This window comes from Gigantopelta aegis, chromosome 7, assembly GCF_016097555.1.
Source record: "Gigantopelta aegis isolate Gae_Host chromosome 7, Gae_host_genome, whole genome shotgun sequence".
Taxonomy (NCBI): Eukaryota; Metazoa; Mollusca; class Gastropoda; order Neomphalida; family Peltospiridae; genus Gigantopelta; species Gigantopelta aegis.
The window spans coordinates 27,241,444-27,261,902 of record NC_054705.1 but is presented as its reverse complement, the minus strand read 5'-3'; the positions used below and the strand labels follow the sequence as shown (position 1 = coordinate 27,261,902).

General features: G+C 35.3%; 1 protein-coding gene across 2 annotated transcripts in view; it reads left to right on the top strand.

The window, feature by feature from the left end:
• The window catches only part of LOC121378133 (serine/threonine-protein kinase 3-like), a 39,619-nt gene that overhangs the window by 7,405 nt on the left and 11,755 nt on the right, over positions 1–20,459 (top strand). The window contains exons 2-8 of one of the 2 annotated variants that reach the window (XM_041506234.1): positions 2,744–2,827; positions 4,869–5,049; positions 7,594–7,656; positions 9,681–9,845; positions 12,167–12,272; positions 13,103–13,164; positions 14,450–14,587. In XM_041506234.1, the coding sequence (XP_041362168.1) occupies positions 2,744–2,827; positions 4,869–5,049; positions 7,594–7,656; positions 9,681–9,845; positions 12,167–12,272; positions 13,103–13,164; positions 14,450–14,587 (799 nt within the window). Of the gene's footprint in view, positions 1–990; positions 1,072–2,743; positions 2,828–4,868; positions 5,050–7,593; positions 7,657–9,680; positions 9,846–12,166; positions 12,273–13,102; positions 13,165–14,449; positions 14,588–20,459 lie in introns of both variants that reach the window. The other variant, XM_041506235.1, reaches the window with a different exon arrangement.

Sequence of the window (20,459 nt, the reverse complement as noted above, 5' to 3'; positions counted from 1 at the left end):
GTAGTGACAATGAAAAATGTATACACTACTAGTAGTACTAAGTACTACATTATACCACATTGCAAACTGTGTTTGTTTTTAAAACTACATTTCTAATGTTGTTATAGAACAGAACTGTAGTGCAAATTGGGCTAGGTAACTCACTGGTTACAAATGCAAAATAATATAATTAACCTGACAGTCCATTGCCAAACTCAGGCGATTTGCACACTCAATCTTAGTCAGCCTCTCACATCCCCCCAATGTCTAGAGACTACTTGCTTCCGCTGTGCCTGTATTGCTCATGGCAAGATTAAAATTGAAAACAATGTGTGTTATAATTTGTGCTGGTTAGTAAATCTAATACATGTGTACCTGTACACATACAAGTTTATAATTTGTGCTGGTTAGTAAATCTAATACATGTGTACCTGTACATACAAGTTTATAATTTGTGCTGGTTAGTAAATCTAATACATGTGTACCTGTACATACAAGTTTATAATTTGTGCTGGTTAGTAAATCTAATACATGTGTACCTGCACATACAAGTTTATACACACATCAGAGTTCCTACTGGTCGTTGAATTGAAATAAAACTCTTTGAATTCTTGGTTTGTGTTCATTCTTTTATTTTATTGTCAATTTGTCTTTAATCAACATGATTATTCTGTCATGGACAAATCATAGCCAAAACAATTATGATAACTTTTACAGCTGCATGCACATGATATTTTCCAGTTACAAGGTTTAACCTGTCATGATACATTTAAAAAAGCCCAATTTCTTGCTATGGACAGCAACATAAACTGATTTGGTATTTTTATCACATTCTGTTGTCTGACCGCTGTGTAAAAGTCTTTGAACGTCTTTGAAAGTGGCAGGTAAAAGGTTTAGAAAGTCTTAATTTGCTTGGTCTTTACGTCTGTGAACCCTGCACATGTAGTTGTGTTTTTCACCAAATGTACATTAATTTCTGTATGTGATTGTTGTTTTCTCTCCCCTGGACAGTGAGTTAGTGAAGCTGAGTGATGAGAACCTGGCCAGGCAGCCTGATGAGGTGTTTGATATTATTTGTAAAATAGGACGAGGGTAAGTGTGTAGACTCCCTGCTACGCACCTTTTTAGGCATGTTTCCCAGACTTCTTCCCAAATGTTTTCTTTTAGCTCCTGCAGTAACCATGGTAGCTGAAAAGTGTGCTGGCATATTTTGTTTTATTTGTACATTTAATGTATTTATGGGTGACTAACTCATACCAGAAGCTTTAAAAGTCTAATTTACTTTGAAACAGATATGTGAATTTATAATCTGATATTAAATTCAATACTGGAAAGATATATATAATTTATACGTGTACATTTATATAAAGTCAGGTTCTAAATATTTACAAGCAATTACATTATGTATGTTAATGTAAATTATATATACATTTTAGATTTCTCTAAGCTTCAGTACTTAGTCACCCTGCCAACTGAGTCAAATAATTTATCCCATTATGCTTTTTGGTATGGTTCGAGTAAATAATTTGTTAAACCAATCTTTTACTGTATATAAAGAAGAATTAACTGTTATCTTTTGTATAATGTTTAACATGGATCAGATATATCTGGTTTTGAGATACATTTATAATATGCATGTTTCAGTTTATACATGTAATTCAATATTCAGTTTATAAATACCTTATAGATTTGGTGATTGCATTGCTGGGATAAATTCCAAAGACTCGGTATATGTTATTGTGTCTTTTATCATTTTCACTACTTATTCAGTCATTCTGCAATTTAAAGGTCATACAATGGATACACGTGTGTACAGTGTAGGTTTATAAGACTTCATCACAAAATTACCACATTTATACCACAGAATTGAAAAATAATTACCAGTGTATACACAAAAAGCTATATTAGACATGCATGCACTTTTCTGTTGTAAAGTCATTCTCATTTGTTTATGTTTTGAACACATATACGTGTGTTGGTTGTCAGATTCTGTTACTGGACATACATACATTTATGCGTATGTTCTAAACTAGCTGTGAGGAACATCCACATGCAGGTACATGAATAACTGCAAGTAGTGAACATGACTAAAACATCCAATGGCATATTTCATAATTATATTTATTGCACAACATCACCTGCTTGACTTCTTTTATCCAGTAGTGGAGCATGATCCTTATTATTGCTGCTGAAAGCTTGATCCACCAACCTGCAGTGCACAGGTACATGTAGCTCATCCTGTAAAACAGGCAGTTTGCTGGCATCCAAGTACAGGCAGATTCCCATATCAACATTTATTAGAAAAGATAATTTTCATGTCCACATTTTGCAGGCCTCACCCTGTTCATTGCCAAATTAGCCAACTGCTATTTTGTATATAAAGTGACTACAACATTTAACATTTGGCTAATAAAATATTAAGTAAATGAACCACATTTTAATAATTTTTAAGTAATTACTAAACAATGTATTTAAAAATTGGCTAAACCAAAAAACATTTCAATGTGAGCCCAGTAATAATTATATTATATTATTTATTAGTATCGAGTTCTGAATAAATCAGCATGTATTTTTCAGAGTCTACCTGTAGGCCACAGCAAACAAGTGTTTGTGGATGACCTCACATATACCTGTAGTTGATGGATGTACCATGGACACCCCAGTCCCAGCTAGCGCTGCATGATCGCTTGTGTCACACCCACGACATGCTTGCTTTGCCTGGTTGTTTGTTTTCGCTTGACGTCCTATTTTTGTCATTTGCTAGTGCACGCTTGTACCGCTTGAGTGAGGAGTGCCTCACTCGTCCGCCAGATGAAGTTTTCGACATTGTTGGCAAGCTCGGAGAAGGGTAAGGTGGAAGAAAGTGCCCTGGTGGTGGAAACATTCTGTGTTCTGTCGTCGTCATTTTTATATTAAACCATATTAGAGCTGAGTATTATGAGAATTTCTCTACTGATGTAGGATTGACCATCTTTTATTTTTTATTTTTCTCTGTTCCATTCAGTGCCCCACAACTGGTACCCAGTGTATGTATTAAAGGCTGTGGTATGGGCTGTCCTGTTTATGGCAAAATACATACATTCGGAAGGAGTAGCATCCATCCATCCTCTCTGCTTTTCTCTCTCGCACTCTCTGTGTGTGTCTGAAATAAACATAATATATATTGTTAAACCAAACGGCCATATATAATATGTACTGAGTTGTCATAAATAAAATACTCCTTTCCTTGGTTGATAAGTTTTTCCCTACACTCAGATTTATATTTTAATTGTTGCCAACTCAATGAAATCTGTATGAAAATTTTGTCTAATGCCCAAATTAATCTACTTTTCATTTTCTGAACTGAAATTAATCACTGATGAATTATTCTAATCAGTCCACCATGTGCACCATTATAAATTGTCAGAAGCATGTGTGTATAGCCTGTGCATGATAGCATCTAGTGCATGGAAATTAATATTTCTACAGGTAAATTTCATTTTGCATTTATTAGTAACAACTTTAGACTGCTGTAAATTAAATGCTAGATTTAATATCGAGCATTGTCTTTCTTTTTTTTTGCTAATAAAAATGTGGGGATGGGGAGTGGGGCAGGCCTTATTCTTGGGGTAGGAGGTGATGAAAATCCAGGATTTATTTTATAATTTTATATACCGGTATTATTTGAACCTTGTATATGAAGTGTAATTGTTTGTTGATTTATTAGTACATGTATATGTAGCTGCATAAATTTAGTCACTTTTTTCTTGCACAATTTGAATAAATGTTTCTATTGTTTAACACCTAATATTATTATTATCACCATCCATATATAATATATATACATGTATGTACATGGTCCTTGTAGTATGACAGTGTGTAAGACTTGAATGATAAACTGAATTGTAAGCATTGTCATTGTAGTTCCTATGGCAGTGTGTAAGACTTGAATGATAAACTGAATTGTAAGCATTGTCCTTGTAGTATGACAGTGTGTAAGACTTGAATGATAAACTGAATTGTAAGCATTGTCCTTTTAGTTCCTATGGCAGTGTGTTAGACTTGAATGATAAACTGAATTGTAAGCATTGTCCTTGTAGTATGACAGTGTGTAAGACTTGAATGATAAACTGAATTGTAAGCATTGTCCTTTTAGTTCCTATGGCAGTGTGTTAGACTTGAATGATAAACTGAATTGTAAGCATTGTCCTTGTAGTATGACAGTGTGTAAGACTTGAATGATAAACTGAATTGTAAGCATTGTCCTTTTAGTTCCTATGGCAGTGTGTAAGACTTGAATGATAAACTGAATTGTAAGCATTGTCCTTGTAGTATGACAGTGTGTAAGATATGAATGATAAATTGAATCGTAAGCATTGTCCTTATAGTTCCTATGACAGTGTGTAAGACTTGAATGATAAACTGAATTGTAAGCATTGTCCTTGTAGTGTGGCAGTGTGTAAGACTTGAATGATAAACTGAATTGTAAGCATTGTCCTTTTAGTTCCTATGGCAGTGTGTAAGACTTGAATGATAAACTGAATTGTAAGCATTGTCCTTGTAGTATGACAGTGTGTTAGACTTGAATGATAAACTGAATTGTAAGCATTGTTCTTGTAGTGTGGCAGTGTGTAAGACTTGGATGATAAACTGAATTGTAAGCATTGTCATTGTAATTCCTATGGCAGTGTGTAAGACTTGAATAAATAAGTTGAATTGTAAACATTGTCCTTGTAGTGTGGCAGTGTGTAAGACTTGGATGATAAACTGAATTGTAAGCATTGTCATTGTAATTCCTATGGCAGTGTGTAAGACTTGAATAAATAAGTTGAATTGTAAGCATTGTCCTTGTAGTGTGGCAGTGTGTAAGACTTGGATGATAAGTTGAATTGTAAGCATTGTCCTTGTAGTTCCTATGGCAGTGTGTTCAAATCTCTGCACAAAGAGTCTGGGCAGGTGTTGGCGATCAAACAGGTTCCCGTGGATACCGATCTGCAGGAAATCATCAAGGAAATATCCATCATGCAACAGTGTGACAGTCCGTATATCGTCAAGTACTACGGGAGTTATTTCAAGAACACTGACTTATGGGTATGTTTTTTAAAGTTTTGTATTTCATGAAAGTACATGTATGCAAGCCTCTAAAAATTATGAGACCGATCGTTTCGTTCGCGCGTTACTTGTGCAACGTATTATTTTTTCGCAGTGGAATTTGGAGCCGCACCATTTACTTGTGCAACCTATTATTATTTCGCAGTGGAATTTGGAGCCGCACCATTTACTTGTGCAACCTATTATTATTTCGCAGTGGAATTTGGAGCCGCACCATTTACTTGTGCAACCTATTATTATTTCGCAGTGGAATTTGGAGCCGCACCATTTACTTGTGCAACCTATTATTATTTCGCAGTGGAATTTGGAGCCGCACCATTTACTTGTGCAACCTATTATTATTTCGCAGTGGAATTTGGAGCCGCACCATTTACTTGTGCAACCTATTATTATTTCGCAATGGAATTTGGAGCCGCACCATTTACTTGATATTACTGGGTTATGTAAAAAGGAAATGGGTTACCTGGATTTATTTACCCATTTTTAATATATTCGCAATAAAAAGTCATGTTTTTCCCATCACTTGCCAAAACACCTGTCAAATCCAAGAGTTGAGTCATATGACCCCGTGACGCGCTAACCGGCATAACATAAAAGTGTGATTTGTAGCCTTTCAGACATTTTACTGGGAAGGTGGAACATGTGTATTTTTAAAACGCGAAAATTTTATTCTATTGAATTGAATTGTATGGATGGAATGTTCTTTTGGAGATAGTTTTCAAATGTAAAATATGGTGAACCATTGTTTAGTGTTTGGATGTATCAAAGTTTTTCCAAATTTTAAACAAACCGACAATCACAAGGTTTGCATGGAAGTGGTTCTTAAACAGAACCGTGCATAATGGATAGGATCTGCAGTGACCACTTCATCCCTGAGGATTATGACAATTATTTAAGGTGGTCGATAAATATGACACCTATTTCACAGATACAACAAATATAACCCACAAAAGTGCTTCTTTGAAAAGTGTTACAGCTATGCACAGTCCCGTATGGAGGGGCCCCACGAGAACGCCCCCACCCCCATCAAACTTTTTTTTTTTTTTAAACTATTAAATTTTATAAAATCATACATACACATGTACATAGTGTGGGTTGTCCAATCTGTCTAAAACAATAAATTCACATCCCTATTTTATGTTATATTAATCGATCAATAAAATAATGTTATTTATTCTGCTTGTAGTTTTAAATGCGTTCTGATCTGAACACATATTTTTATTACAGTCAAATGTTAATATCCCACTTTCAAAAGTCGGGACTGAACTTGTGTCCTTCTCAGGTGTAGTTAGGTAACTAGGTATATATACCACTTCCTCACCAATCGAGATACCATTCGAGTAGATGTACAAATGTTATGAGACCAAAATGTCCAAACTAGCGTTCATTAAGAATCAGCTGTTTTTCCAAAAATTATTCTCTGCTGTCGGCATGTTGACTTACTAACAGACCGCCGGATGCTTTGTCACAGGTCTGATGAGGTCAAATTGACTGAGCAGTGAGTTTTTTTTCCCCAAGCGTTTTACAAAAAGTCACTTTATTAATAACTGGGATGGTATTTTTGTTTTTTATTTTCACTACTGTAATGTTTATGTATTTGTTTTATATACTGTGTATTAATAATGTGCTATGATTGTGGACCTTTAATGATTTTTAAGTACGGGTTCAGGTTAATGTAGTATAGGACCTGCATGGAATTTTTGTTTTCACTTGGTGTGTATTATTACTTTCTCATTACTTACTAAGCGGCTGATGTACAGGTACAATGTAACCCAGTATTGTGTGTTCGCCAGAGCTGTGATGGATCATAAGTCAATCTCCATTGATGGACTCATCTGGTTTTTAACTATCCCATCTAGTGCCCCATGACTGGTTTAGCAAACATGTTGTATGTCCTGTCCTATCTAGGGAAAACAGAAGTAGCCTATATTGTAGCAGCCTACATTTAATTTGAGCCTCTTTTTAAGTTCTGTCGAAATTATCATGTTAGACACCAAGCAGACGGTTTAAAGCTGCTGAGTTGCCATTGAAGAGATATAATAATTCTCTTCCATCTTCTGACTGACTGAAAACATTGTAGAGCCCTGTTCGTGTCGGACCACATAATGTACATAGATCTATTACTGACTTGTTGAATGTCTGGGGGTGTTGTACACATGTCTACGCACCACCAAGTGCGTATTAGTTTTTAAGTGACGTCATTCTGGTAAGAGACGGTGTCATCTTCCCTGGTCTTAGCACTGGTCATTCACATGTCTCGTTGCTAGTTTGAAGTAAAATTTTATCAGACTTTTAAAAAAAAAATATTTGAAGATGGGTAATAAATAAAATATCACACTAGTTTTTCCTAGATATAATTTTTACAAAACTCGTGAACTTCCCATGGTATTTGACCTCAGTTTTGTTCGGTCAGTAACATGGGGAAATTCACTCATTTAATAAAAATTATATCTAGACATAACAAGTGTAGTATTCTGTATATATTCATTAGGTATTGAAATGATGTGTTTTGTTGTTTCTTAGATCGTCATGGAGTATTGTGGAGCAGGTTCAGTGTCCGATATCATGAGACTACGAAACAAAACTGTAAGTAAGCTGCATGTAGAGTTATCTCCACTTAGTCAACACATTTTACATGCAATAAAGAAATCATGTTGTAAAGGCATTGAACTTTATCCATTGTAAAGTCTTTAAACCTTATCCATTGTAAAGTCTTTGAACCGTATCCATTTTAAAGTCTTGAACCTTATCCATTGTAAAGTCTGAACCTTATCCATTATAAAGTCTTTGAACCTTATCCATTGTATAATCTTTGAACCTTATCCATTGTAAAGTCTTTGAACTATGTCCATTGTGTAGTCTATGAACCTTATCTATCCATTGTAAAGTCTTGAACCATATCCATTGTATAGTCTATGAACCTTATCTATCCATTGTAAAGTCTATGAACCTTATCTATCCATTGTAAAGCCTTTGAATCTTATCTATCCATTCAGGGTTTCTGCCAGAGTAGTCTGGTCATTGAAGGGTTTGACCCGGAAAAAAGTGGTGTAGAAATTATTTTGATATCATTCGAAGCATATTTTCTGGTAGAACATCATGTCCAAAATCCGCTAAAATCCACATTGGGGAATTTTTTTTAGAAGCGATTTTATTTTTTGCCATATATAGTACTATCCCAGTGTAATTAGGGGATAATATCACTGTGTTTCGTTGTTAACTATACGGATTTATCACAAAATTTAGATTTAGGACGAGACTAATACTACACCTATTAGGAGCATTTGTAAGCAATTTTATTGTATTTTTATTAAAGAAATCCCACAAATTTTTAAAATCTAATTAATTATTCACCTTACTTACGATATTCAATGAAAACGTTTGTAGTATATAAAATTATGACATAATATATTTTTTCTTTTCTTTGACATGGCATCATTGACTTAGGAGCGAAGCAAAGGCAAATTTATTAGTACTGTAGTCTGTATTTTGAACATGATTTATTGTAATACAGGATACACTAAAATATTTTTTTATTTGCTGTTAATTTGTGTTGCAAAACGTATGCATAAGATTTGAATTTATGTTTGTGAAGTGGTGTTTCAACCTCATATTGAATTATTTTGAGGAATTTGCCTGGATTAATTTTGACCAAAAACCACATTGATGGGGTAGGTCTACAGATTTATAACTTTTACAACATATTTACACTTATTGTTTTTATAAATACGTAAAATAATATTCATTTACGAAATGGTAAGCATTATTTTCGCGAGTTTTTCAAAATGTTACAATATTTTAAAGCAGTTAATGTTGTTTAAAATTGTGTTCACAAAATCAAGTCATTTTCATTTTGTCGTCTTTATCAATTTTATTGTTCTAAACAAAAATGGTGTACTTCAGATTGTGATACAATTATTTCTGCTGAACCTGCTTGTGCCATTTTGGGAACACATGATAGAATTTATTGCAGCGATCGATCAGGGACCGGACTTTACTCGGGGAGGGTGGGTGTTCATTGCTGCTAACTAAGTGTTAAAAATTACAATAGCACGAAATAATAATAAAATAAGAACAATAACATCATTTTGATCTAAAGTTGGTAATATTATTTTTATTTATTTATGACAATGTTTAAATATAATGGATGGCGTGGAATTAATATACTAACGAAGACACAACACATGCGGCCAAGTGACAGCACATCGTACAAGTTTTCGGAATTTTGTCATCGTGATAAATCCTGGTTGCTCATGACAGCGTACACCTATTGTCCAATTTATCATGAAAATTAACCAATGGCAAAAAAGCTTATGTCACAGTTGTATTAGAATTGTGTATACTATCAAGGACATTGCTCAGTCTTAGGAGACTACCGCCTTCAATGAATACAAAGGCTATATAAATAGAACTCTGTACACTTGTCGGAATCATGATAGTAATTATTAGTAATGTAGAAATGTAGTTCCATTTTTTATGCTTCCCTACTATTTTCAGGGGTAGATACATGGTTTATTGAAGTGGTGACCAGGCATGAAATAAGGCTCAAAAATATGTGTTAACTGAAGACTAATTTGAGCTGTAATGTATGAAATAATAATTGATTTCAGCTAAGTGAAGAAGAAATATCAACAATCCTGTCCTACACATTAAAGGGTCTCGAGTACCTCCATTCGAGACGGAAGATCCACCGTGATATAAAAGCTGGTAACATTTTGCTGAACACGGAAGGTCATGCAAAGCTGGCTGATTTTGGAGTGGCCGGACAACTCACAGTAAGTGTGTTGACATCCCTGTGTGATAACGCTCAGGATCGATCCTTGTTGGTGGACCCATTGGGCTGTTTCTCATTTCAGCCAGTGCACTTCGACTGACATATTTAAATGCCTTGGTATGTGCTATCCTGTCTGTGGGATGGTGCATATAAAAGATTCCTTGCCACTAATGAATTTTTTTAGCAGGTTTCCCCTCTAAGACTATATGTCAAAATTACCAAATGTTTGACATCCAGTATGTGATAATTAATCAATGTGCTTTGGTAGTGTCATTAACTTTTTGTTCTCATCCACGAAAACCAAAATCAGAAACAAGTTGTTGGATGAAAAGTAACATTGACTTCAGTTTTCATATCCCTAGATGTTAAATTTCATTCGCACCAGTTTGTTGAAGCAGGACATATTTTATTAGCCCATGGCAAGCTATCTAGTATTTTGTAGTGCTTGGGAGAGAAGTCAGTGTTGTGGAACGTACAACTCCCCATTGAGGTGTTAGAACTATATCCGAGTGGGAGCCCCAGTGCCTACTATTACTAATCTTAAGGCTGATGACTAAACCAAAACATTTGTTACGACACCACTACTAGAGCTCACTGATTTATTAATCATCGGCTATTGGATGTGAAACACTTGGTAATTTTGACATATATAAGTCTTAGAGAGGAAACCTGCTACATTTTTTCTTTAATAGCAAGGGATCTTTTATATGCATCATCCCACAGACAGGATAGCACATACCACAGCTTTTGATATACCATTCGTGGTGCACTGGTTAGAACGAGAAATGGGCCCACCGACGGACGTCGATCCTAGACCGACTGTGCCTCGAGCTAGCGCTTTACCACTGGGCTATATCCTGTTGATTGGCTTAACCTTACATCACTGAAACCAGCTAGGCTCTATACTGTCTGTCAAAAAGTGTGCTGTATAAAATGTATTACTTTCCATGTGCTTCTTATTATATGTGAGGCATAGCCCAGTGGCAAAGCACTCAACTAACAGTGTGCCTATTAGGTTATTTGTTATTCCAACCAGTCCTCCATAACTTGTGTAACAAATATACAGAACTTCACATACGTTGTTTTCGCATCCTATTTATTGTATGAGTTTATTTTGCAAGAATATTACCACGAGACCGCGTAGCGGTTGAGTGGTATGTTCTTTCGCAAAATAAACAAGTGCAATAAATAGGACGCAAAAACAACGTATGTGAAGTTATGTATTTATTACATACCGGTACCTTTTTTTATGTTTTACAAAAACTGTTTTTAATTTAACGTCATAACAACACTTTGTTAAATCTATGATCAAAACTCCTTTCATGGATTCATTTAACATTAAGAATCATACTCTGCAGCAGCCTTGTGTAATGTTTCAAATACGATTTGACGTCATTTATAAATCATATATGAAGTAAGTAAATAAAAGGCACTAACTGCAGTAAAAAGAAAAAGGGAATTCCCCATTTAAAAGTTACACAGTTTCAAAAGGCCTTTATCACTATAGTAAGATTGAATAGGTATGTAATAAATGCCTTGGTGTGTACTCAGGGCTTCCAGAATTTTTATAACATCCACTAGCCTTGAGATCAGTAATTAAAAAAATATACTAGCCACGATTAAAAATTCACTAACCCTACTTTACTTTAAGAAAATACAATTTTACTTATAGTAATAATCGGATACATCACCTAGAGGGAGATAGAACTTAAAAAACACCCAAGATTGGTTGGGGGGGGGGGGGGGGGGGATGAGTGGGGGCAGGATATTCATATTTACAAAATAAGACTTAAATGAAGTATTTGACAACTTTTTTTTCACTAGCCATTGGGAATGGTAGTAAAAGTTATTTACTAGCCCAATATTGAATATCATTAGCCACGAGAGTGGGACTACCATAATCTGGAAGCCCTGGTGTACTATCCTGTCTGTGCGATGGTGCATATAAAACACCCATTGCTGCTAACGACAAAGAGTAAGCCATAGTGGCAGAGGGTTTCCTCTCATTATCTGTGTGTTCCTTAATTATGTTTAAGATGCCATATACATTGGGTATCTGTAAATTAAAATGTGTTGAGTCTGTACTTAAATAAAATGTTTATTTCTTTTCCTGTTATAAGCAGTGGCGTAGCGTGGGCAAAATTCTGGACTGGTAGAAGAGACTCGGGGAGTGCTATTGGTCCACTGGTTAGGGGGTGCAATACTTGCCTTGCCCTGGGCACTGGCAAGCCACTCTACGCCAATGGTTATAAGCATGTTATTTCACAATCATAATATGTTAATATCTTGCTGAATACCAATGCTATATTTCTGTCATTGCAGGATACCATGGCAAAACGAAACACTGTGATAGGCACACCATACTGGATGGCCCCTGAGGTGATACAAGAAATAGGCTATGACTGTGTTGCAGATATATGGAGTTTAGGTTTGTTCATAATTTACTTCAAAATATTGTGTAGAAGTTATGTGAAACTTAGGTAGATAGAGAATACTACATATTTAAGTGGCTGTAAGATACCATTTATCTTACGAGTTGTTTTAAAATGTATATAATGAGTGAAAACGAGATGGATATGTTTTTAAGCGAGTGGTAATATAAATGGTATCTGTTGGACACGAATGTAGTATTCTATTTCTTACATATATTCAAGAACAGTTTTAAAATAATTTTAAACTCCATTTCCAACTAAAACCTATGTACGGCCCTAGCTCTTATAGTTAACATATGCATCACAGACAAGTCAATTTCTGGTTAACTTGTACATCACAGAATTATCTATTTGGGCTACCTTTTTTGTTTATTGGATGGTATGGCATTGGTGACCTGGTTATCACCTAGGAGCAGCCAGTCGAATGTCTTTACAATGTTGTCACATGTGTATATGTATTATCAAAAATACACAAATGATGTTCTTACCAATAGGTATGTAAGAATTATTATTAAATTGTGAATTCATGTTATAATTATTTTTATTAGGTCTTTTTTTAGAGAGGGCAGGATCTATATTAGTCAGTAGTGATTGATCCCCCTGTGTGTACTAATTAGGCTCTTCCCCATTCCATGCATTGCCTCAAGATTGGTAGGTGTTGTCCTGTCTATGGTAAATTGCATATAAACCTGCAAAAGAAAAAACGAAGGTTTTTTTTACGACTGTGACAATGTCCAAATGTTTGACATCCAGTAGCTGGTCATTAATTAATCGGTATCTACAGGAATTGTTAAACCCCCTGACTTTAAATGTTTTATTTTTTCAGGTATTACAGCTTTAGAAATGGCCGAGGGTAAACCGCCATATGGTGATATTCATCCCATGAGGGTATGTCTGTATTTTATTCTTTGATTTCCTAGACAGTCAATACAGATTAATTAATTTCTGTTTAGTCAATATGTAGTTATTGGATATCGAGGGTGAGTCCTACTAAAGGTTAGGTTTCCTTATTAATTGTTTAAATATATTATATGGTTCCAAATTAAAGAGAAAATTTAACTAACAGGGGCAGATGCAGGTTTCTACTAGAGAAACAGGTCAACTTTTAAAGTATTTCAAAGTACAGAAACATGCATTATAAATATGCAGTCCACAAAGACACCCATACTGACCAGCATATTGATATATTTGTTTATAGTTGCACCTATGGATGTTCATCACAGTGCACCCACAATGTTTAGAATTCTTGATTTTATTTTCCACACTTAATGTGTTAAACACTGGGTTGTTAGGACACTGATGTTCAGTGAGGTGATGGGCATGCCCAGCACACGTCCCTTTGATCTGTCCTTGAGCAGAATTTAGTACGCCTAGTTGATGTTTGTTAAACGACTACCTTGATGAAAAAATCAAATATAAATTACTAAACAAACTTGCCTGTCATACTTTTTATGAAATTTCTAATTGTGAGGAGGTTTAAATATGAGTATGTTCACAATTTTATTGCTATTGGATGTGTATGCGTACAGGGAGGGGAAGGGAGGGTGGGGGGGTCGGGCCCACTGCATATGCCATGTGTACAGAGGTACAAAATATTTAGTTTTTTGCCTATGTACTATATGGACGACCCTCAGGTTCAGCCACAGAAAATGTTCAGTAAATATTTTTCATCTTTGCTTGCAACATACTACAAATAGCATGGCCAGTACTACAAATAGCATGGCCCAGTCTTTATCTTTTATGTTATAGCCTCGTCTATTGACTAATGAGTGTTTGCATTTGAAAGAAGATTCAACATCTTAGGATGTTTCTGGAAAGTTTAACAGCTGTTCCTTAAAAACTTGCTACACACCTTGATACTGAAAAGAAAAACTGACAGTGGAGATCAGTTTGATAATTAGCAGAATTAATAATATTTCTCTGTTTTGCTGTACTTTATGGTGCATGGGCATGCTATACTTTGACCGATTTGGTCATATGTGCAACCATTTTTTTCATTTAGCGACTAAATCATTTCATACTATCTATATGAAAATACAAGTAGGCACCTAGATGGAAAAGTTAAAATCGAGGGCTGATAAATCAGATATCATTTGTTACTCTCATTTTGTTTGGAATGCTACTCTTCTGGTTGTCCTTCTGAATAGTCATAATTTATCTGTTTTTGTCTTAGGCAATATTTATGATCCCGACAAAGCCGCCTCCATCATTCAGAAATCCTGACAAGTGGTCGCCAAAGTTCATTGATTTTGTCTCCAAGTGCTTGGTGAAGAACCCGGAGAACCGGGTAACAGCTGCAGAACTATTGGAGGTGAGCCTCAATGTTTTATATGCATGGCATTGTCTGTAAACCTTTCATTTCTGAAGCATATTTTTGTTATCAATTCATATAGGATCATCAAACCTTGCATGCAAATACAGCTCGGGATGATGGTGTATCACGTACCATAACTAGATCACCACGACCTATTTTTCATGCATTACTGCATATTATAGGGTGTATACTACCAAATCAAATCCCATAGACGACAATAGTAACATATGTGGCTAAAACTGATTCAAACTCCATTCAGAGCCATGTACAGAGATTATTGTCAAGGTCAAGGTCATTGTGAACTTGCATGATCGAGTGATGGCTAATTAATCAAACAGTATAGTTTAATTAAATAAAATGACAAAATCATAATATTTTTTATTATGCACTGAATATGTGCTATAGGGTGTATACTACCAAATCAAATCCTATAGACGACAATAGTAACATATGTGGCTAAAACTCCTACCTGCAACGTATCAACCGACATAAACGCCACGGATATAAATACTACCACCCCTTACACTTAAAGTGAATCAGAAAAAAATGGGAGTCAAGCTGCTCGTTTCTGAGATAACGGGTAGCGTCTATGACTACCCTAGTTTTGCACAAAATTCGAGTACTTTTTTTTACAGGTACCCCATACATGTTTCAAGCACAAGGCTACTTGACACATTGGTACTAGATGAAATAAAATTGCTAATTTGTTTTACCCAGATGAAACTATTATTTTTTACAACCAACACACTCACATTTATAACCAATCACAGGACTTGTGGTGTTCACTTCTCTATCAAAAGTTCGGTGCACCTCGAACTTTGACCCAGCCGGAAGTTATTTGGTTTAGTACTACCTATAGGAAATCCTTATCTGGGACATATCTTCTTTATCAATGCATATAAGATCATTAAACCTTGCATGCATGTTTCTTGGGATGGTGGTGTTGTCACCTTACCATAACTAGGTCACTGCAACCTACTTTTTGTGATATGACAGTTAAACCCATTCCATCAGACTTCACTATTAAGATGTTTTAAATTATAACAATAATTACAATATAAAAATGTAAACAGTGTAACATGTAACACAATATTGAAATTTTACAACACATACTGTAATACTGTGTACTATAGAGGAATACATACTATAATAGTGTGTACTATGGAGGGACATTACAAACAATTGTTGAAGATAAACTTTTATCAAAAGTCTCGGGGGGTGGGGGGAAGGAAAATTTCTAGCCACCAGATCTGTGGAATATTTTTGAATATAGTTGCAAAGATTTTGTTGATCAAATTTGCATGTATAAATTATAAAAGTTACTCTACTCTTGATGAAACATCACAGAATATGAATGTCAATAATTTCCTCTGTGAGAAAATATTTGTTCATATATCATCAGGAGTACTACTGGGCCTATCTATCACTTGTAGATTACTGCAAATCTATTGACCTCTCTGTACCTCCTGAAACATGTACTCACAACCCTACTCTCTCTACTAGCTGTACTCAAACAGAACTTTATGCAGCTATTAAAGCTATTAAACAAGCTACATGTGCTAACTTATCCAGTCTTATCATACAGACTGACAGTGAATATGTAATTCAAGCTGCCAACAGCCTTTCACGTGATTGGTCAAGATCTGGCGAAATGAAGTCAAGAAAGAATAATTATTTATTGCGTAAACTTGCAGACAGGTCCAACAACATTCAAATTGAATGGCAACATGTAGATGGTCATTCGAGTGATCACGGTAACGAAGCCGCAGATGCAATAGCTAATAAAGGAGCAGCTGTGCTCAGTCACGACAACGTGAATAGGTCAAATACCACCACTCCCCCCCCCCCCCCCCCCCCCCCCCCCCAAGTCTGTTAAACAGCCTACCTTCAGCTGCATGCAGTATAAATAAGATCAGCATTCAAATTACCAGCTAGAACGACACAAGTCGTAAAGCAACAACATTAAACTGTCCTCAATCCACGTTGTCGGATGATGCTCACATGATAAAATGCAGTATTTGTTCCTGCTGGACCCATTATCAATGTACTGGCTTACCTACTTATCAGCTGTACAACTTTTGTAGTACTGGAAGAAAATATCAGTGTTTGAACTGCACACACGTTCCATCGAATTTGGGTACAGCTTCCAAAGCTTCTATTACCTGTACCACAAAAGACGTTGACCCAGAGCTTGGTGCTAATGTCCCAATTGTCGACAATAGTGTCCATAAAGAGACGCATGTTTCAGGTAATAATACAGCTAGTACACAAACTCCATCAAGCATTTATTCCAACTGCTCAGTGTCTCAGTCTTGCCTGTTGCTGTGCAAAGTAGGCTGATTCAAATGGACTTACTACCTGTCAACTCAAATAAAGTTGATTCCCTATCAGAGACTGATTAATATAAACAAACAGCTGCAGAATCTTTGTGACGTCAAATCTGCTGTTTGTGATATTAAAGGAAAGCTTCTGGGTCGCTTAGATCAGGCAAATGAAGAAAACATCTGAATGAAATTAGAGCTGTCAGATAAGGATATCATAACAGCTAACAAGGAAATCAATGCCTAAAAGTCTCAACTGAATCTCTTGAATGCAAACTTTCATCATTATTCACTCAACTGGTCACGGTGACGCCTGAACATGTTTCTTGTAACATTTGCAGTCAATTTAAAGCTGAGATGGAGTAAAACAAAACGAGAATGTTCTAAGCTTCGAGACTCAAACAGAAGCCTGCATGATGAACTATCTACCATGAAATGGCAGATTAAAGAACTTTCAACTGATTTATCACTTGTTAATAAGGAATATCATTAACTGAAAAACACATTACAAAATACGGAAATGTGCAAACTATGGAATGTGTTTCGGTGTATTGATAAACAGTCCTGAACGCTCTTTACTAGGATGTCTGTGGTCAAAACGTATGTCTTAATATTTCAGGTTCCCCTACTTTTTTTGAAGAGTATATATAAACGCTGCTAATATTAGTGGCTGAAAATGAAAGAAGCAATGCCAATGTAGGAACAATTTCAGAGAGCGCTCAAACAAACAAAGCAGAAAATCTAAATATTGGTACAATTCAGATTGTGCAATCCTTAAGAAGAGTGAAATTATTTTGCTCCAAATTGCATAGAGACCCATTCTCTCCTCAATTATTGCCTGAATTTAAAAATATTTGCTCTAAATATAAAAAAATGATTAATAAAAAGAATTTATATCGACAAGGTATACTAAATCCACTTGAAACTTTGCACGATGTAAACCCTCATTCTTTCTGGAAATAAGGGCTGATTTCTCGTCGCCGGTTTAAACCTGATTCACGGTTTAAACTCGGTTCAAACTTGGCTCAACTAAAATTCTCATTTCTCGTTGCAAATCAAATTTGAATCTTGGACCAAAATCTTCTTGAACCAGGTTCAAGTTAAACCTCCAAATCGGGCGTTTAAGGCCTTGATCCATGGAAATATGGCAGACTCTGACGTTGACGATATGGAAATAATGCTAGAAAATAGGCGTATATTCAACATACCGCGTGTTTTTAGATTACAGTTTAACCCATTTGATGTATACAGTGACGAAGAATTTCTGCAGCGGTTCCGGTTTACCAAAGGAGGTGTGCATAACTTTGAAATTATCTTTTGTAATCAATTACAACATATAAAGAGGGGCCATAACATTACACTTATGCAATAACTATTGGTCACGTTCAGGTTTCTTGCAACAGGGTCATTTCAAATAGTATGTGCGGATTTAACTTTGATGAGTATAGCAAATGCAAACCGTGCTATCTGTTCCTCCATTTTAGTCATTGCAGTATGACACAGGGAAAACATTATCTGGAGACGAGATAGATGTTACGAAACAAGCATTTTTCAACAGCAGTGTGGGGGGTTGGGGGGGTGATAAAATATTATTTTTGAAATTCAATACGAAAATATTCCTGTCATGTTATGCTTTAGAATACCTTTCCAAAGATCTATAACACATGCGTTTAGCATCATTTTTTTACCCCTCCCAAGGTCACATGTAGGTTTATAACAATTCGTAATTTGTAAATTGGTCATAAATGTTTTAACATCTTGTTATAAAGTGTTTTTTATTACTTGAACATGCTTTAATGAGTTACTAAAATGTTAGGGTTTTTCTGTCCCACGACTGGTATAGACAAAGGCCATGGTATGTGCTGTCCTGTTTGTGGGAAAGTGCATATAAACATATCTTGCTACTAATGGAAACTGTACCAACTTTCGTCTGAAAACGTGTTAGAATTACCAAACGTTTGACATCCAACAGCCGATGATTAATTAATCAGTGTGTTCTAGTGGTTTGTTAAACAAAACATTTTTTTTTATATCTGGACAATATTGAATATACAGATTGTCTGCAAGTCTGAAAGTCGGTATGTTTTCTAGAGTATCCAACTATAACTGCAGAATATGAATCAGTTCTCTTTTCTAACAATATTATACATCTTTGCTGTTTTGACGCAAGACTCGGCGACTTTTTTCCAGCATCCTTTTAATTGTTTAGTTGTACGATTTCGGGTGCCTTGAATTACATTGAATTTAGTGGTTATTGTTGTCCACGCACGTTCTATTTCCCTGTTACTTCTGCTGTTTGTTGGGTGTGTTTTTTTATCCTCGACAACATCCCTATGTTCACTAATAATAGAAATAAGTATTTCTCATTCATATAAGGTATAATTGTTACTATGAGCTGTCATTACTGGCAAAAAGAAACAAAACATGAACATATGAAGGGGTACATGGAATGTCCGCTTCATGGAACGGCCTGGTTTAGTTGAGCGAGATAATGATTTCGCACGTGAAATAGGATGTGAAATAAATCATGGTTTATTATGAACTAGGCTTAGTTGATCTTGACCGAAGGTTTAAACCTAGCTGCTTTGAGCGGTCAACGAGAAATCGGGCCTAAAAGAATAAAAAACCAGCACTAATTTAAATCCAATTCCTATCTATAAATGGGTTGGTTACTCATTTTACTCAACTTATAGAGAAGAAACCAACTCTTGACAGTGACCTTTCTTCACATATGGATCAATACGTCAGTTCAACTAAGGATAAAATATTCAATGATTAAATAAATCTATATCTAAACAGGAAATTGTAAAGGCTATTTCAAACTTAAAATACAACAAAGCATGTGGTCCAGATCTTATTTTAAATGAAATGCTAAAAACTGGTCAATCACAAATGGTCCATGTACTGTGTAAGATCTACAACCTCATTTTGGTGAACGGCATTTTCCCAAATTCAAGGAGATGTAACATCTTAACACCCCTTCATAAAAAAAGGAGACAAATACAACCCAGGTAATTACAGAGGTATCGCTGTAGGAAGCAATCTTTGTAAGCTGTTTTGCAGTATCTTACATAATACTATTTATAGGCTCCATGATTTTGCAGAGTTGCACAATCTAATTCCAACTTCTCAGATAATTGGTTTAAAAAAACAAAGTTGTACAGCTGATCACATATGTGCATTAAAGACCTTGTTTGAAAAATATACTAAAGGACCAAAGAAATATTTATTCTGTTGCTTTGTTGACTTTAAAGCTGCATTTGATTCTATATCAAGGGATGCGTTGATGTACAAACGTTTACTTGCAGACATACACATGTAGGTGGTCGCTTTTTAAATACTTTAAAAAGTTTATCCAGTACTCTATTAAAGTTAATAATCATTACAGCAACAGTTTCCAATCTAATGTGGGTGTTAAACAAGGTTGGGTATTGAGTCCAATACTATACAACCTGTATGTTCGTGATCTACCAAATATTTTCACAGCAAACTTATTATGTAACAATACTCTATTCGAAAGTGTTCAAATAAACTTCTATAAATACCTG